The sequence below is a fragment of the Dendrobates tinctorius genome, unplaced genomic scaffold, assembly GCF_039654945.1.
Source record: "Dendrobates tinctorius isolate UK_male_01 unplaced genomic scaffold, ASM3965494v1 ptg000070l, whole genome shotgun sequence".
NCBI classification, from domain to species: Eukaryota; Metazoa; Chordata; class Amphibia; order Anura; family Dendrobatidae; genus Dendrobates; species Dendrobates tinctorius.
Genome location: NW_027361738.1, coordinates 85,180,826 through 85,199,479, shown reverse-complemented (window position 1 = coordinate 85,199,479; position 18,654 = coordinate 85,180,826). Strand labels below are relative to the sequence as shown.

At 45.5% G+C, this 18,654-nt stretch overlaps 1 protein-coding gene across 1 annotated transcript in view; it reads right to left on the bottom strand.

The window, feature by feature from the left end:
- Positions 1 to 5,714: 5,714 nt before the first annotated feature.
- The window catches only part of LOC141095774 (asparagine synthetase [glutamine-hydrolyzing]-like), a 90,890-nt gene continuing 77,950 nt past the window's right edge, over positions 5,715 to 18,654 (bottom strand). The window contains exon 12 of the mRNA XM_073582078.1: positions 5,715 to 6,020. Coding sequence (XP_073438179.1) covers positions 5,817 to 6,020 — 204 coding nt within the window. The 3' untranslated portion in view covers positions 5,715 to 5,816. The remainder of the gene's footprint in view (positions 6,021 to 18,654) is intronic.

The following is an 18,654-nucleotide window of genomic DNA, read 5'->3' as shown; positions in this document are numbered from 1 at the left end:
TGCAGACAGGAAAATAAAAGTCTGGACGGAGCAAATATTAAGATTGTCCTAGTCTTCAAAGACATGGAAGGTTGAAGCAAAAGTAAATTGCTAAAGGACACGTCAACCAAAGGTCATAGCGTCAGAAAGCACAAAGCAATCATATAAAACTAAGGCATGATGTCATGGTCACCACCAGTGATGTCACCTGTGAGTACAGGAGCCTGGAGAACAATCACATCTCACCCAAGAAGTAGGAGGCATGTAGGATCCATGTACTGTATACAGGAGAATGGGACAATGATCCTAGGTAGACAGGACATTCAGGGATAAGAGGGGTTGGATCTTGTTGCCCTCTTCTCCTGCTTCTTCCACACATACACTTTTGAGATAAAGGTGGGTTGAGACTCCTAATATTTTTCACCTGTCCAAGACTGTCAAGAAGTGAATTTCTTAGTGCCCCCTCAAAGCTGCTCATATGGTATTTATGGCGTTTTCTTGTCCCATCTGCTACCAACCCATCCAGGAAATCAGGCCATCATTACCCTTCAGCCTGCTTTAAGTCACCATTTCCTGAAACGAGGCATGGCAACAGCACATCACCCATGGTGAAAGAGGACATGTAAGCGGGGTTACTCTTTGTTCATTGAAACATTGCCATTACACACCTGTCCCTTATCTGGGCTCTGCTCCCTTCACCCTCTGATCTTTCCTGTTCTCCACATCAGTCTTTGCAAGTAGCCAGCATGACTCAAGGTGATCATCTACCTAGGCCTACATAATTCCCACCAAGACACACACCGGCGACTAATAGTCGGCTCACCATGCCTGGTCTTCCAAGACCTCTCTTCTCTGTCTGCAGCTATCAAGACCTCTGCTACCTGTTACCGGTCTTCCAGGACCTCTGCTATCTGTCATCGGCTTCCAGGACCTTAGCTACCTGTTCTCGGTCTTCCAGGATGTCTGCTACCTGTCAGCAGTCTCCAAGATGTCTCCTGTCTGTCTGCGGCCTCCAGGAACTCTGCTACCTGTTTGGGACCTGCAGGACCTCTGCTACCTGTTTCCTGCGTGCCTCTACTGCCTGCTACACAGACAACCAGGCCCATGTGCCCACCCAGACCTTGAGTTTTGAGGATCCACCTCTCCTAGTGAGCATAAAACTTGAATTTTCTATAGTATGCATCGCTTTGGCCACATTTTTTCTCATTGGTCTACCCAACATATATTATGTATTGAATAGAGGAAAATTAGGCTATGATATTAAAAACCTTTATCCTTTATTGTAATTCCATGAAAACATCTCGCTTACGCCGTTTCAGACCACACTGGGTCCTTAGTCATAGCCAACATATATAGAGTTGGATCCTGGATCCATATTGTGGAGAGTGGAGTGTTGGCTAGACCACTTCACCCAAGGAAAAGATGGCCATCTAACCTGTGGTCCCACTTCCACACTGATCCATCCTTCATGGGGCTGCCTTTTTATTATGTATGGTTTTTCATATGAACAATACAATGAGGCTACATTGGGATCCATGGTTGGTCCATATTACCCATGGGAAAAGTGGCCACCATCTCCACTGGCCCATTCCATCCATAGGGGCTGCCTCAATAGTATGTATGGCTTTGACACAGACTTGCTTACCCTATGAGCTACCCAACACATATAGGGTTATAGAGCTACCATGAAGAGGGGAACTGTCATCTAGTGACTAGGGATTGTGGGTGGAGTGCCCGCCAGGGCCGTGGGGATACTCGGTACCGGGCCGGTTCTTAAGGGGATATGTCATGGCAGCAGTGACCCGGTCCATGGCCCTGAGCATCCAATGAAAATTATCATAAAAGGGGAATAAAGTTTACAAGATATAGCTTGTGACGCCACCTGTGGTATTCGGCAAGGGATATCCGATGCTGCTTAAAGAGACCGCTGGGGCTCATGATGATGCGGCAGAGTTGATTCAGCTCTCCACAGGTAGAGCTAAGTCCCAGGGCACTTATGATGTTAAAGATAGTGGTGATGGTTGTAGTGCAGAGTGATGGATGTAGTGCAGAGGGGATGGTGTCGTAAATGACTCTGAGGACACAGCAGGGTGCAGTCTTCACACTTTTACTCACGGTTTGTGGTGCAGTCCAGGGCACTGATTACAGATGGTAATGGAGATCCGGGCAGCCTGGAAGCAATTTGGGATCCCCTAAGCCAGGTGGTGTTGGAGGCCTCCTTACTGCGCTGTCCTCTGAGGTCCTTGCTGCCTGAAGCTATGCTCAGTCCTCTGTTCCTTACTGTTTTTAGTTCTTGCCTGTATGGCAGGCAGCTTGAGCCTTTTACAGGTGTCACTCCTTCGTGATAGCTCCGGCTCTGGTATGCTGCTGTGCCTTCAGGTGTGTGATGGGGCCAGGAGGCCTGCAGTCTCCTGCCCTCCAGATTTGGCTGCTGGGACTGTTGTAGCCATGCAGCCATGGACTCCGGCGTCCGGTGTCAAGCGCTCTTCCCTGGGGTGAGCTTGGTCACAGCTCCAATCCCCAGGCTTTCCTAAACTTCCACTTTCCTCTCTCTTCACTCTGCTCATGGGACGAGCTCCTCACAGCTCCTGTATCCCTGTACAGACTCTCACAGACTGCAACTAACTAACTCCACCTACAGCCCAGAACTTATAGGAAAGCTCCCCTGAAACTGGGTTTAGAGCTCCCCCTTCTGGTCTGGAGTAGGAAAATTGTTGGATGTTGGTGTTATCTGGCTAGGGAAACCCTCCTTGCTTCCAGCCATGACATCACCCCCTGTGAGGGTGGCAATGCTACTGTGGCATCTGGACTCCTGGGGTGCCACATGGGCACCCACCTGATTCCTCGAACTAAGGGGCGCCCCTTTATATCCCTGTCCCCCAGATTAGCATGGAAGGTGGACATGCTGGGGTCACGTACCTTGCTATGTTCTTATCTTAAACCTTAACTGATCCCTTCCCACATAGGGAGGTGTGAGGTTGAAGAGTACAAGATTACACTAACCAGACACACAAGACAGACAGGAATGAAAGAAAACTACAAACAAATATATTAATACACGCTGTCATAAATAGGTGATTGACACCTCCAAATCAAGATATAATAACACTTCGTAATTAGTATTTGATATCCTCATGATTATTTCATATAGTAAAGTGCAGGTGGTGCTGAGAAATTTTAAGAACTTAGTATGTATTGGTTTATAGTAAATGAAAGTGCTGGGTACAATTTAGTGAATGTAGGTCAGGATGGGGTGCTGTGTTTTATAGTGGTAGGTAAGTACCTTTAATCCTAGGGAACCCATATAAGGATCAGTCTTTCATATCGTTAGTATATGGCTATAACAACAAGTATAATGATAGGAAATAATCTGGTGTACAGTTGATATTCAGAATGACTTACTGCAATAACGAGGGACTCCTGTATGCCTGGGCTGCCACCCCAATGACGCCGTTTCGCCTTAGCTTCTTCCAGTAATTAAGTAATATATTTTGACTATTTTAAAATAATAACTGACTACCGTGCCTTCATTTACAGAGATTCAAAAAATCTCTGGAAGTGTTATTAAATCAAACGAAAATACTTACAAAATAACAGAGTGGAACACAGGGGAGGGATAGGTAGGGGAAAACAAATAGGAAAGGATAAGGATACACGTGCAAACCAACTCCACTCATAAAGCCCCTGAAAAACTCTCCAATCACCTACTCCAAACACTGAATAATTCCTCCAACGCCTAACCAGGAAGTAAAACTATCCCTGGCAACTCCCAAGTGCCAGTGGCGAGCATATATACCAGATGGGAGTGGCCAACACAGAACAGATGAGGCAATTTAGAATGGAAGCAGTTCTAATCCTTCTATGACGGAATCACTGATTGGGTGGATCAAGGAAATGCTGTAGATATAGTATATCTTGACTTCAGCAAAGCATTTGACAAAGTCTCTCATACAATCCTTATTGAAAAAATGACTAAGTATGGAATGGACAAGGCAACTGTTAGGTGGATTCATAACTGGCTTAGTGATCAGACCCAAAGAGTGGTCGTAAATGGCTGCACATCCAGTTGGAAGAATGTCTCAAGTGGGGTACCACAGGGCTCTGTCCTGGGCCCTGTATTGTTCAATATCTTTATCAACGATTTAGATGAAGGAATTGAGGGTAAACTGATTAAATTTGCTGATGACACAAAGCTAGGAGGGATAGCTTATACTAGAGAAGAGAGAGAGAGAGGATTCAAAAAGATATAAATAAACTGGAGAAGTGGGCAGCAACTAACAGAATGGTTTTTAACAGGGAGAAATGCAAAGTACTACATCTGGGCAATAAAAATGAAAAAAGCATATACAGAATGGGAGGAATAGGGCTAAGTGACAGCACATGTGAAAAAGACTTGGGTATACTAATAGATCACAGACTGAATATGAGTCAACAGTGTGATGCAGCAGCAAAAAAGGCAAATGCAATTCTAGGATGTATTAACAGAAGCATACAGTCTAGATCACGTGAAGTCATTATTTCCCTCTACTCCTCTTTGGTCAGACCTCATCTGGAATATTGTGTCCAGTTTTGGGCGCCACATTTTAAAAAAGACATCAACAAACTGGAGCAAGTTCAGAAAAGAGCGACCAGAATGGTGACCGGTCTGCAAATCCTGTCTTATGAGGAAAGGTTGCAGGATTTGGGAATGTTTAGTTTGCAAAAGAGAAGACTGAGAGGAGACTTAATAGCTGTCTGCAAATATCTAAAGGGCTGTCACATTGTAGAAGGATCAACTTTATTCTCATTTGCACAAGGAAAGACTAGAAGCAATGGGATGAAACTGAATGGGAGGAGACACAGATTAGATATTAGAAAAAACTTTTTGACAGTTAGAGTGATCAATGAGTGGAACAGGCTGCCACGAGAGGTGGTGAGTTCTCCTCCAATGGAAGTCTTCAAACAGAGGCTGGACAGACACCTGAGTGGGATGATTTAGCGAATCCTGCTTTGAGCAGGGGGTTGGACCAGATGGCCCAGGAGGTCCCTTCCAACTCTACGATTCTATGATTCTAATCAATGCAGGATTTCGTGTGACCAGATGTAACGATCTTCTGGCCCCTCTTTGTTGCGGTATGCCTTAGACAGGAGCCCTAACCTATCTACATCACTCATAGGGGAGCTATGGTTTCTCTTCTCTCTACTGGCCAATCACATCCAAGGTGTTGGCCCCTAAAGTATGTGTACCTTTGGCCCCCATTCACATATCCCATCAGCTTTCCAATCCTCACAAGATTGTGAAGTCCTGGCTACACATATGGGGAAGTTTGCCACATGACTAGGGTTCCTCATTCTCCTTATCCATAGTGCCCTCAAGTACTGGCATTAGATTATGTATTGGTTTGGCTCGCAATTGCTTGCTCCATCCAACCTTGTAAGGCTGCACCGTTACTATGAAGAGAGGAGCTTGGCTTATCCATCTAGTTACCCCTCATATACTGTTCCAGAGCGTTCGTACGGGCTACCTGTATGCGCTACATTTATAGAATGATGTGCATTAATATTTCCACATCTTCAGTCAGTTGACAGGTCTGTGTGTGATTCACAGTGTGGAGACCCCCAGACAACAACCTGTAACATTCCCTCTAATAACTGGATCCGTCAATCAGGAGGTGGAGGTGAATGCATTACGTCCTCCGGAGGATGAAGTGTCAGAGTAAAATTATCCGTCATTCTCAGGAACATTTACGTGAAATCCTTCTACACTTGGCTTTTATTGTAAACTGTTGTCGTAAAAAAAAAGAGAGAATTTATGTAAAGTGGGAAATAAGTGTTTCTTCCTCAAGGTTGGAGGAACTTTAGGCATCAGATTTATTGTGTGTGAGTGTCCGGGCAGACGGGTCAGTGGCGTGGATCCATCGAGGCATCCAGTAGTGAGTCAGCCAGTCAGCTCGCCCCGGGTAATACTTCTCAAAGATCTGACGGTAGAAGTAACCTTCCTTTGTCTTGGGAGAATTAAAGGGAAACTTTTCGGCAGATTTCTCCAGCATTGTGTCATCGACCTGGAGATAAAGAAACAATGGTCATTCAGTCCTGCAATAATGTATCAAGCCGAGGTTCCATCAGCTCCTACTAAAGAACGGCGCAGCATGACCCAGAAAATAACTTGTGACCACAGCTCTGGTGGGCTGGGAGCCGGACAGGCGGACACAGCAGAGTTTAGGCCGCTTTCACACTTCAGGCTTCCGCTATCCGGCATGGTGCGGCGAAAAACCAGACTACTGGATCCGGCCGCAAACGCAGACACCGGATCCTTCTTTCTGCTGGATATATTCCTGGCAGAGGTTTCCGGGCATGCGCAGTGCGAAAAACCGGTCCGGCGTTCCGGAAAAAAACGGACGCGCCGCATTGCCATCCGGCGCAATGCGGCAGCTATGAAACAGCACGGGGAAAAAGCCGGATCTGGTCGTAACAGGCGCCGGATCCGGCAGTCCGGTTTTTCGCCGCACCATGCCGGATACCGAAAGCCTGAAATGTGAAAGTGGCCTTAGTGTGTTATAAAGGAATAAGACTATTATTGTAATTTAAGGAGCATAGCTCACAACCATGCCGGATTCAGCGTGACTGGCCGGCACGTCAGGGATTTTGTCCCGGCGTCTAATTCTCACCATTCTCTTGGACATCTCCATCGTTCCTCCTTCTCGGTGGGGAGGGGGGCCGCGTCTCTCTGCTCAGTGCATAAGTTAAATTATATCATTCACATATGTTCTCCTGTGATCAGGTCTCCCTGGGATTCAAACTCAAGCCTCCATGATCTCAGGCAGCAGTCCCAGCTAGGTGCCGAAGCCCATAATATCAACCATAGGAGAATTTGGTAATCTTGAGATTTATTGCAGGCAGTGACCCCAGAAGCAGATTATACATGTTCTGTACATTATATACAGTAGTGTATTTCTTTGTACTTCTATACTGAGGTTAGGAAAAAGTCAGATTTTTTCTTTGTTCCTAGCAAACTACTAGAAATAATTTAAAAAAAAATTACAAAAATGTTTTTTGTGTGAGTTTCCTACAACATTCAGCATTAGAGGCAGGAGATAAATCTACCACAGGCTCTGATGCTGTCACTGGGATAATTCTGTGTACTTGATCTGTAGTGCAGGCTCTGATGCTACAGGCAGATTTCATAGTGATAAATCTGTAGATAGCATTGTACTTTTATGTCTCTGAATTCTAGAGGGAGAATAACAGATTTTTTTTAATCCTATAAAATTAATTACTAAAAAACAATTCCAATAATGTCATTTTTAATTTGCTTTTTTAAAAAAAAATAATAAACATCATAACTCAGCACATAAGAGACATATTTGGTGTCACTGTAATCGTAACGACCCGCACACACAACACAGCGATCAGACTATTTACAAAAATTAATAATGGCGTAAAAAATGGCGTGATTCATATTTCTCTCTATTAAACCCATAGAAAAACGTAATAAAAATGCAACGCAGAGGTCGTGATTCTTCTACACATTTTCTCCCGATGTCCGCACAGCAGGGCGCGATAACAATCTTCTCTGATTATTGCAAGTTTGCTGCGTTTCTTTATGTGTGTTCCCCCGTATTTGATGCTTTTTTATTCAGATTTGAAGACATGTTTTCACTGCTTTTCTAATACTACAGAAAATCTTTGATTTTGCACTTAAAAATGCAACAGCGCTTTTTTCCTTGCAGTTTTTTTCAAGCGCTACATAGACGCCTTAGGCTATGTGCACATGTTGCAGATTTCCTGCAGAATTTTCTGTACAGAATCTGCATCTCTTGGCAGAATCCGCAGGTGAAAATCCACGCTTTTTTTTGCGGATTTTGTGCATTTTTTGTGCAGATTTACTGAGGATTCTTTGCGGATTGGCATGGGTTTTTACCCCTGCGGATTTCTATAGTGGAATGGGTGTAAGAACGCATGCGAATCCACAAAAAGACCAGCATTAGCTCCCACGCTGTATAATGGCCCCCACATTAGCTCCCACGCTGTATAATGGCCCGCAGCATTAGCTCCTATGCTGTATAATGGCCCCGAGCATTAGCTCCTATGCTGTATAATGGCCCCAGCATTAGCTCCCACTCTGTATAATGGCCCCGAGCATTAGCTCCCATGCTATATAATGGCCCCCAGCATTAGCTCCCACTCTGTATAATGACCCCAGCATTAGCTCCCACTCTGTATAATGGCCCCCAGCATTAGTGCCCACTCTGTATAATGACCCCAGCATTAGTGCCCACTCTGTATAATGGCCCCCAGCATTAGCTCCCACTCTGTATAATGACCCCAGCATTAGCTCCCACTCTGTATAATGGCCCCCAGCATTAGCTCCCACTCTGTATAATGACCCCAGCATTAGCTCCCACGCTGTATAATGGCCCCCAGCATTAGCTCCCATGCTATATAATGGCCCCCAGCATTAGCTCCCACTCTGTATAATGGCCCCCAGCATTAGCTCCCATGCTATATAATGGCCCCCAGCATTAGCTCCCATGCTGTATAATGTTCCCCAGCATTAGCTCCCACGCTGTATAATGACCCCCATATTAGCTCCCATGCCTTGGGTTCTGGTCTCTGTCTGTCCCTGTCTTTGTGCTGTTACTTGCATAGCCCTGATATAGATGACAAATAGCTAAATAGAAGAAAACTGAAGCAGTTAGTAGGTGCGTATAGAGGCCAGCATATGGGCAAAGCTCTCTGAATCTATCCAGGTAACACCAAAAAAATACTCCTGTCTGGACAAGACCCAAAGAGGGAAATGGAGGGAATCAGAAGAAAGAGGAGGAGGTAGAATATTACCAATCTAAAGAGGAAAGTGCGCCCCCCCCCGACTCGTATTTTCCTCTTCTTCTTTGGGGTCTTGTCTAGACTGAGCATATGTTCAGGGGCCTACACCCATATGTGAGTTTCTATACACACCTACTTGCTGTTTCTATTTTCTTCTATCTGGCTATTGTGTGGTAGCGCTGTCATTGAAAGTTGGGGGACACTCGCATGGCAGTGAATAATCACGTCCGGCACAGGTTTCCATAAAGCAATATCACAGACCATGAGGTTTATTCATTATCATAAACCAATCACGATATGCAACAGTCTTACAGCAGACATTAAGGTATCTTCACACTGGAGCTCTGCTCCCCTATAGCCTCCTAGTCACACAGGCTGTGCTTCATCTAGCCAACCGGCTATACAGCCTCTCAGTTGTAGTCCCGTCTCCGGGTTACCTTGCATGCTGCTTTACACTGCAAACGTTCATTCCCTCTCCCTGGGCACTGTCAGGCACACTTCGCCATTAGTCACAGTGTCCACACGTGCTGTCAAGCAGGAAGCCACACGAGACCTTCCAAACGGACCAATCGGGTCTCTGCATTCACCACCATGTGACCAGACCTCAGGTACCTTATATGGTCCATAACCACACCCACAGGTGATCACATGGCTATGACCTCACCCAAGGTCCTATTGCACACAGCCACACACAGGCTTCCCTGACACATTGTAACAGAACGTACTACTCAGCAGTACCTCTGCTGATCATTATGATCTTTCAGTATCCTACACCTATCAGGGCAATGGAAATGCTTATACGGCTGTCCTGGGACACCCACACAGTGTCCCCTAGTGGACACAGCGGTCACTGCACCACATACCTCCCCCCTATATTCAAACATGTGGGGTTGAACACACAGCATAACCCTGGCTCTCGAGACTGGGCACTCACTACACCTTGCCCACCAGGTCGAGAGAACTGTCTCCATTTGTCATACGGCCTCATCTCTACATTTGGTCTCCCCCCGCTCTCAGCGGGCATAATACCGGTGATTGTCTTTGACCCTCCAGTCACGGTTTGTCTGCGTCATCAGACACTCTCTAGTCTCCACCTGTCTGCAGTATGCTTCGTCACTTGATCTTTCTCTCACTGACCGTCTCTCTCGGTTGGTGCGGTCATAAGTCTTAGTAGAGCCTGCTGTCTGGTCTGAGTCTGACTCAGTCAGTGTCTCACAGGAACTATGGTCTTTCAACGTCATCCTGCCAGTCGAACTACCCCTTGCTGACACTCTTCTGCCATCTGCCCTGTCACTTCTTGGAGGAACCGTTCAGGTCCTTAAATCTTGGGTTGGAGGCGGCCGCCACCTGGTATTCTGTATTTCTTTATTAATTTGCCGACGGTCCAGCCTCAACTGCTCAATTTCTTGCAGGTACTCCACTCGATACTCCACCAGCATCCGAAAGTCTCTCAGGCTTTCCACGGAGCCAACCACCATGATGGAAATCCTATCCACTTCCCTGGATACCTGGTCATCATCAGGAGGGATCCTCACCCTCACCACACCGGAGATATTCACAAGGTCTTGCATTACCTTCCCGGACCTTCCAATGATTCTCCCAATCAGAGCTTTGGGTACCGGAACAGCATCTTTCCTCAAACCCAACCGATCCATAGCCTCTCTTGCTATGTCTAGGCATCGAGCAGCCTTCATATTACTCTGTCTAACCAATTGTTTGACACGTAGGCACTGCAAATGCATCTTTTTCAGGAGAGGTACTCGGTTTGATGTATCTTCCCTGGCTGATACTATCACCAACTGCCGAGTCTCAGGTGCCCAGTGCACCTCACACGCTTTGACCGCCTCTTTGAAAGCCTCATGTACACCTTCCTCCGCACAGGCTTCTTGCATGTCTTCGGGTACCTCAATCAGAGATTTGAAGGTCGTGGTCTTGCTCTCTTCCTGGACAGAAGACTCTGGCTTTGCCACGGACACTTCCCTCACTACAGTTGATCCGACCGGGTGACTGTCTTCTTCGGCTCTTTGCTCACCAACTTCAGGAGATTTTATCTCTTCGCGAGCCTTTGCCAAGATAGGTACCGGCAGTTCCGTCTTGTTATCACTTGGACCCAGCCACTGCACATCTCCGTCCAAGCTCTTCTCCCGCAAAAGACCTTCTACTACTCCTCTGAGTTCCTCCATCTCTTCCTTAAGGCTCTTGTTCACACTTTGCCCGGTGGACAGGTGACCTCGGAGCTCCAAGACTTCTTACTCGAGCCCCTCCACCTTGTGCTCAGCCACTTGTCTCAAGATTCTTTCTTGTTTGACATGTTCTTTCACTGTCTCTTTTATTAACTGTATCTCCTGATCTTGTTCTCTTTTAGCCAGCACTTGTCGCACCACTAATTCTTTAATTATATCGTCAAAGGGTACCCCTGGGTTAGTCCCATCAGGCGAGTGAACCCCCGAGTTACCCTCTGACTGTGTCTCTACTCCCGTTATCTTCTCGACCAGGTTACCCTCAGTCCTGTCACGAGTTTCAGTCAGCACAGCACTAGATTCTGTCCTAGGGGTGGCTACTGGAAACAACACGTCACAGTCACACCACATGGTACGGTGAACCCCCAAGGCACTCTCTATCCATGTGTCAACTCCGCTCTTTTTGTTTACCACACTCTTCTCATTCACACTGATGTACCCTTCAGGTGACGTCAGGTCAGTAAATTCGTCTGACGCAATTCTTTCTCCGATCACCCTTATGTCTGGCCTGTCCACGTTAGGAGGCGTCAGCGTCTCAGTGTCTGCTAGCGCTACCGTAGAAACGTCTCTATCCTCCTGCCCCACATCTTTAAACATGACAAAGTCCCGGCGTCTCTCAAAGGTATACACTAAGTTTGGTGGCATACTACCACCTTGGCACTCCCCCTTTGTCATCTCAATCAGGACTCTGTCCACTTTATAATTCACAATGACCCCGTGGACGCAGCGAACTCTGACGTTTTTCTCGGTCAGAGCTAAAACGAGTGGAGTTCCTGTCAGAGTCACCTGACTCTTTGAGTCCAGCCTACCAGGGACTCCTTCCCGGTGCAGCATCACGTTACACACCTGTGGCTCGTCGTTATCAGGAAAAGACACATCGCATTCCTCCCAAGACATGCACTCACACCGCAGTTCCACAGACATACCCACTGAGTCACCCAGCGCTGTCATTCCTTCAAACTTGGCCCCTTTCTGGACCACCACCCCACTTTGGGTTGCTGCTCCCTCCCGGGACTCCACCTCTTTTTGGGTTACCACCCCGCTTTGGGTCGCCGCCCCCTTTTGGGACTCCACCCCCTTTTGGGATTTCCCCATGTCCGTTATACCGGTCTTCTCTGACCACAGTTCACAAAACACAGTTTATGTCTTAGCGATACCACACAAGTCCTTGTTGGCACACCACAGCTCCTGCTGTCACGATCACCGACACCACCGGCTGCTGTTCACACACACAGCGGCTGGAGTCCCTGCAGCTCCTGCTGCGCCGTCTTCGTGGACCCGCTGATCCACCGGAAGCCGCTTGTCCCCTTCGTAACCCCGCCGGGTTACCTGGAAGCCGCTTGTCACCCTCGAAGATAAAAGAAACCACAACAGCGTGCCCATAGGGCCTTACCAGTGCAGGTATAATGGGTATAAAGAAATAATACAGGGTACTCACCCTTAATAGTTGTGTAAAGCCACAACTACTGTATCCGCTTAGTCACATGCAATAAAGCTGCAGCAGGATGGTGTAGACAGACAGCGTCTGCTACCAATGCTCAAAGAGGAGATCTCAAAAAGGAAAACACCAGGTCCCTGTGCTGCGAGACCTTCGTGACCCCACTGAGCCACAGCAAGCATCTTCAGGTTTTGCAGAGGAAAAAGAAAAAACACATGCACGAAAAAACTCCAAAAAAAACTCACGTATCCTGTCTGTGCACTATTCAGGACGTACTGTCTCCGCCTGAGACCGTCCAACACACAGGGCACAACGGGTGCTATTCAGGGAGCCGACCCTCCTCCCAGGGTCTCCCAACACACCAGCCTCACCAGGTCCAAGGTCATATCACGTGTTCCAGGGATCCGACTCCTCTCCCAGAACCTCCCAACACTGACCCTCCAGGATCTTGCTCACTGACCCAGGTCAGTACAACAACGAACACCTGTCCGTTACCTGTGTCGGCCACACAGGTCCTCGGGTCCCTCTTATCCGCAGAGGCACCCTAGCAATCACCAGTCTCTTTCACTGAGCTGCTGTCAGTATACGGCTTCCACAACAGTCAGCCCTGCTGGCTCAGCGTTGCCAGCACTGCAACATGTGCTGTTGGAACCGCAGCCCTTAGCAACAAAGTTTTTTTTTTGGCAGCCCTTTTCCATTGCCCCCAGCAACAAGGCTACTATATTGCCCTTAGCAATTCTCCATCATTTGTGAGGTAGCGCTGTCATTCAAGGTTGGGGGACACTCGCATGGCAGCGAATAATCACGTCCGGCACAAGTTTCCATAAAGCAATATCACCGTCCATGAGGTTTATTCATTATCATAAACCAATCACGATATGAAACAGTCTTACAGCAGACATTAAGGTATCTTCACACTGGAGCTCTGCTCCCCTATAGCCTCCTAGTCACACAGGCTGTGCTTCATCTAGCCAACCGGCTATACAGTCTCTCAGTTGTAGTCCCGTCTCCGGGTTACCTTGCATGCTGCTTTACACTGCTAATGTTCACTCCCTCTCCCTGGGAACAGTCAGGCACACTTCGCCATTAGTCACAGTGTCCACACGTGCTGTCAAGCAGGAAGCCACACGAGACCTTCCAAACGGACCAATCGGGTCTCTGCATTCACCACGATGTGACCAGACCTCAGGTACCTTATATGGTCCATAACCACACCCACAGGTGATCACATGACTATGACCTCACACAAGGTCCTATTGCACACAGCCACACACAGGCTTCCCTGACACATTGTAACGGAACGTACTACTCAGCAGTACCTCTGCTGATCATTATGATCTTTCAGTATCCTACACCTATCAGGGCAATGGAAATGCTTATATGGCTGTCCTGGGACACCCACACAGCGCCCCCTAGCGGACACAACGGTCACTGCACCACACTATTTATCATATATATTCATCCTCAACTTTTTTATTATTTAAAAGGTTTTATCATGGGGTTTTCATGTTTACCACCTTGGATTTGCTGATATGAGATCATACAGACACTGGTCTGATAGGACCCTGAACCCTGCTACAGGACTGTATATATTTACAGTAGGTGCGGAAAGTATTCAGACCCCTTTATATTTTTCACTCTTTGTTTCATTGCAGCCATTTGGTAAATTCAAAAAAGTTCATTTTTTTTCTCATTAATATACACTCTGCACCCCATCTTGACTGAAAAAAAACACAGAAATTTAGAAATTTTTGCAAATATATTAAAAAACAAAAACTGAAATATCACATGGTCATAAGTATTCAGACCCGTTGCTCAGTATTGAGTAGAAGCACCTTTTGAGCTAGTACAGCCATGAGTTTTCTTGGGAATGAAGCAACAAGTTTTTCACACCTGGATTTGGGGATCCTCTGCCATTCTTCCTTGCAGATCCTCTCCAGTTCCGTCAAGTTGGATGGTGAACGTTGGTGGACAGCCATTTTCAGGTCTCTCCAGAGATGCTCAACTGGGTTTAGGTCAGGGCTCTGGCTGGGTCAGTCAAGAATGGTCACAGAGTTGTTCTGAAGCCACTCCTTTGTTATTTTAGCTGTGTGCTTAGGGTCATTGTCTTGTTGGAAGGTGAACCTTCGGCTAAGTCTGAGTTCCAGAGCACTCTGGAAGAGGTTTTCATCCAGGATATCTCTGTGCTTGGCCGCATACATGTTTCCTTCAATTGCAACCAGTCATCCTGTCTCTGCAGCTGAAAAACACCCCCATAGCATGATGCTGTCACCACCATGTTTCACTGTTGGGATTGTATTGGGCAGGTGATGAGCAGTGCCTGGTTTTCTCCACACATACCGCTTAGAATTATCACCAAAAAGTTCTATCTTTGTCTCATCAGACCAGAAAATCTTATTTCTCATAGTCTACGAAAAAAAACTGCAGGAGAAATAAGTTCAAAATAGGGTCTTGTCCGATGGATATTCAAGATATATATTTCAGATTGTGCTCACCTGGTGCTGCTTTCATTGAGGCATGAAAATACAGACAGATTATCAGCTGAAGAAGATCAACGGGCCAGCAAATGACTGAACCAGGAACGATAAAATTGGAAATTTTGAATATAATCCGTGCTGCTTAATAAAATAGGAATCCAGATGTTTAAAATATAGATGTTGGTGGCTTATTATCAATGCGTTTCAAAGTCCATACAACTTCTTCCTCAGGGGACAACCTGTTGGGATATGTTTGGTGCAACAACTCCATTCCTGTCTATGAGTGTTTAGTTGCTAGATTTGTATGCTATTCATAAAGTTAGAACAAAAAAATAAACTCCCAGAGGCTCACACAGGGATACCATGTGACTGTATTTCCTGCTTTTTCCTGTGTCTGTGTATGAGAGAAGCAGCCTGCTGTAGATGCTGCACAGATAGAGACACACAAATGATTTATTCCTGGTCTATTAAGCTTATCATATATTGTTCCTGATTGTTCCTGAATAAAGAAGCTCTGTTGTCACACGCTTGGAGAGTATCCTGAATAATCCGCTGCCAACACAACCACATGTGGTTGTCTCCTGAGGAAGACGTTGTATGGACTCTGGACTACAATATTATTTCAGAACCATGGACAGCATCACAGCCAACATAGAGAGGTAGCAGAGCGGAGCTTGTCCTTTAAAGTATACCGATAATAACAAAGGAAAATAATCAAAGTCGCTGCAGGTATGTAACGCTAGACTATACTGGAGGTGGTGCAAACAAAATTGTAATCCGCCTTTGTTTGTGGTTTTCCATCCCTCTGGATTTTAACCCCTTAGTGATCAAGCCATTTTTGACCTTCATGACCAGGCCAAATAACTCTGGAACGCTTCAACGTATCCCACTGATTCTGAGAATGTTTTCTCGTGACATATTGTACTTCATGATAGTGGTAACATTTCTTCGATATGACTTGCGTTTATTAGTGAATATATCGAAATTTAACAACAATGTCAAAAATGTACCAATTTTCAAACTGTTAATTCTTATGTCCTTAAATCAGTCACACAAAATAGTTAATAAATAACATTTCCCACATGTCTACTTTACATCAGCACAATTTTTTTAATTTTTTTTGTCTTTAAAAGTTAGAAGGGTTAAAAGTTGACCATAAATTTCAAATTTTTCCAACAAAATTTAGAAAACCAAATTTTTTAGGGACCACATCACACTTGAAGTGACTTTAGAGGGGGCTATATGACAGAAAATAGCTAAAACCTGCACTCCTCAAAATGCTCAAAAACACATTCAGGAAGTTTATTAACCCTACTGGTGCTTCGCAGGAACTGAAGCAAGGTGTAAGGAAAAAATGAATATTTCACTTTTTTTCCACAAAAATGTTAATTTAGCTCCAAATCTGTTATTTTCACATGGGTATTAGGAGAAAATGGACCCTAAAATTTGGTGTACAATTTCTCCTGAGTACGCCGATACCCCATATATGGGGGAATACAACTATTTGAGCGCACGGCAGGTTTTGGAAGGAAAGGAGCGCCATTTCACTTTGATGTAATGATCTGCAGGGGTCATGTCATGTTTGGAGAGCCCCTGATGTGCCTAACCAGTGAAAAACCCCAACAAGTTACACCATTTTGGAAACTATACCCCTCAAGGATTTTACCCAGGGGTATTAGTGAACATTTTGAATTCACGAGTACTACACAAAATTTGATAACATTAGGTCATCATATTGAAAATTTTAATTTTTTTCCCGAAAATGTTGTTTTTAGCCCCAAATTTGTAATTTCACAACAGATAATAGGAGAAAACAGACCCCATAATTTGTTGCACAATTTTTCCAGAACATGACTATACACTATATATGGTCAAAAACTTCTGCTTGGGCACATGGCAGGGCTAGGAAAGGAAAGAGCACTATTTGCCTGGGATTTACTGTGAATGAAATGTCACCATCTGAAGATCCCCTGACGTGAAAACAACAGAAACCCTTCGCAAGTGACCCCATTTTGGAAACTAGACAGCTCAAGGAATTCATCTAGGGGTGTAGTCAGTATTTTGAACGCATAGGTGCCTCATAGAATTTTATAACATTGAGACTTGGAAATATGAATTTTTTGTGGTGAAATGTAATTTCTGAATTAGCTGCAAATTTGTCAGGTAGACAAGGGTTAATAGTTGAAACTAGACACCACAATTTCTTACGCAATTTGCTCCATATGTTGTCAGAAATTACTGTTAGGCCACACGTCAGGCTGAGAAGAAGTGAGCGCTTTTGGAGCACAGATTTTGCTAGAATAGTTTGCGGGTGACATTTGCGGAGCCCTGAAGGTGCCAGAAGAGCAGAAAATCCCCAAAAGTGACCTCATTGTACAAAACTGCACCTTTCAATGCATTCATCTACGGCTGCAGTGACTATTTTGTAACATCCATGCCAGGCTTTTTTTCAGGAGAATTTGCAAATCTGCCAGTCTAGTGCCCATATATTGTGTTCCTAAACAGTGTAGAGCCTCCATATATTGTAGCGCCCCCATACATTGTACCCAGTTTGTGCTTCTGGCGATATGCACCAGCAAATTAAGTGCCTTCTTTCTATTATAATAATGCCAAACATATGGCCGCTTACTGTGGTTTAGGCTTGTTTCACACGACCTGATATTTCCGGTATTGGATAAAACAGTACTGGAGATATCCGTGTTTGTGTGTCATATTTGTGGCAACCGTGTGCTGCATCACTACGCCATGTACCGGCACCAGGGAAGCAGCAGTGCTGTTAGCGCTATTACCCGGCACCAAGTGCTGAAGATGGCTCTCATCATTATCCTCTGCTCTGCTGGTGATCAGAGCGAGCAGGGGAGACTGATGAGAGTTATATTCAAATGATGACAGCGAGAGCAAGCAGCGGTTCATAGGACTACTAAACCCATCAGCCTATACCTGCTGCCACTAATAACAGTGAGAACAGGCAGCAGCTCATAGGCGTATTCATCAGCAACCATCTGTGCTATAAATAAATGAAAAATCCGGCATGGGTTCCCTTTATTTCTGATAACCAGTAGTGCTGAAGTTGTTAGTTTTGCCTGGCTGGTTATTAAAAATACGAGTGGTTCCCACAACCCCATTTTTGAAAACCAGCCTTGCTAAAGCAGACAGTTGGGGGCTGGAATTCTCAGGTTGGTAATAGGCCATGGATATTGAACCCCCCAGACTAAAAATAGCAGCCCACCGCCGCCCAGAAAAGGCACATCTATTAGATGCACCAATTCTGGTGCTTAGCCCGGCTCTTCCTGCTTGCCCTGTAGTGGTGGTAAGTGGGGTAATATTTATAGGGTTGATGTCACCTTTGTATTGTCTGGTGACATCAAGCCCATGGATTACTAATGGAGAGGCGAATAAGACACCTATCCATTACTAATCCTATAGTTATATTGTAAACACACAGCCAGAATAAAGTCCTTTATATTAAATCAAAACAAAACACACTTTTCCATTTTTATTTAAAAATAACAAACACAGCTATACTCACCTAATGTTAAACTCCACCGAAGCCCTCAACTTCTGTAATAAAACAAAAATACAACCAGATCCCTCACCTGTCCATCGGTCTGTCCCCCGCCATAATCCATGTCTGGTGATAAACAGTTTTCATCCTGGACAGTGCCAAGATGCGACAGTCCAGGTTGAGAACCACTGGGGAATGAGCTGCTGCGAG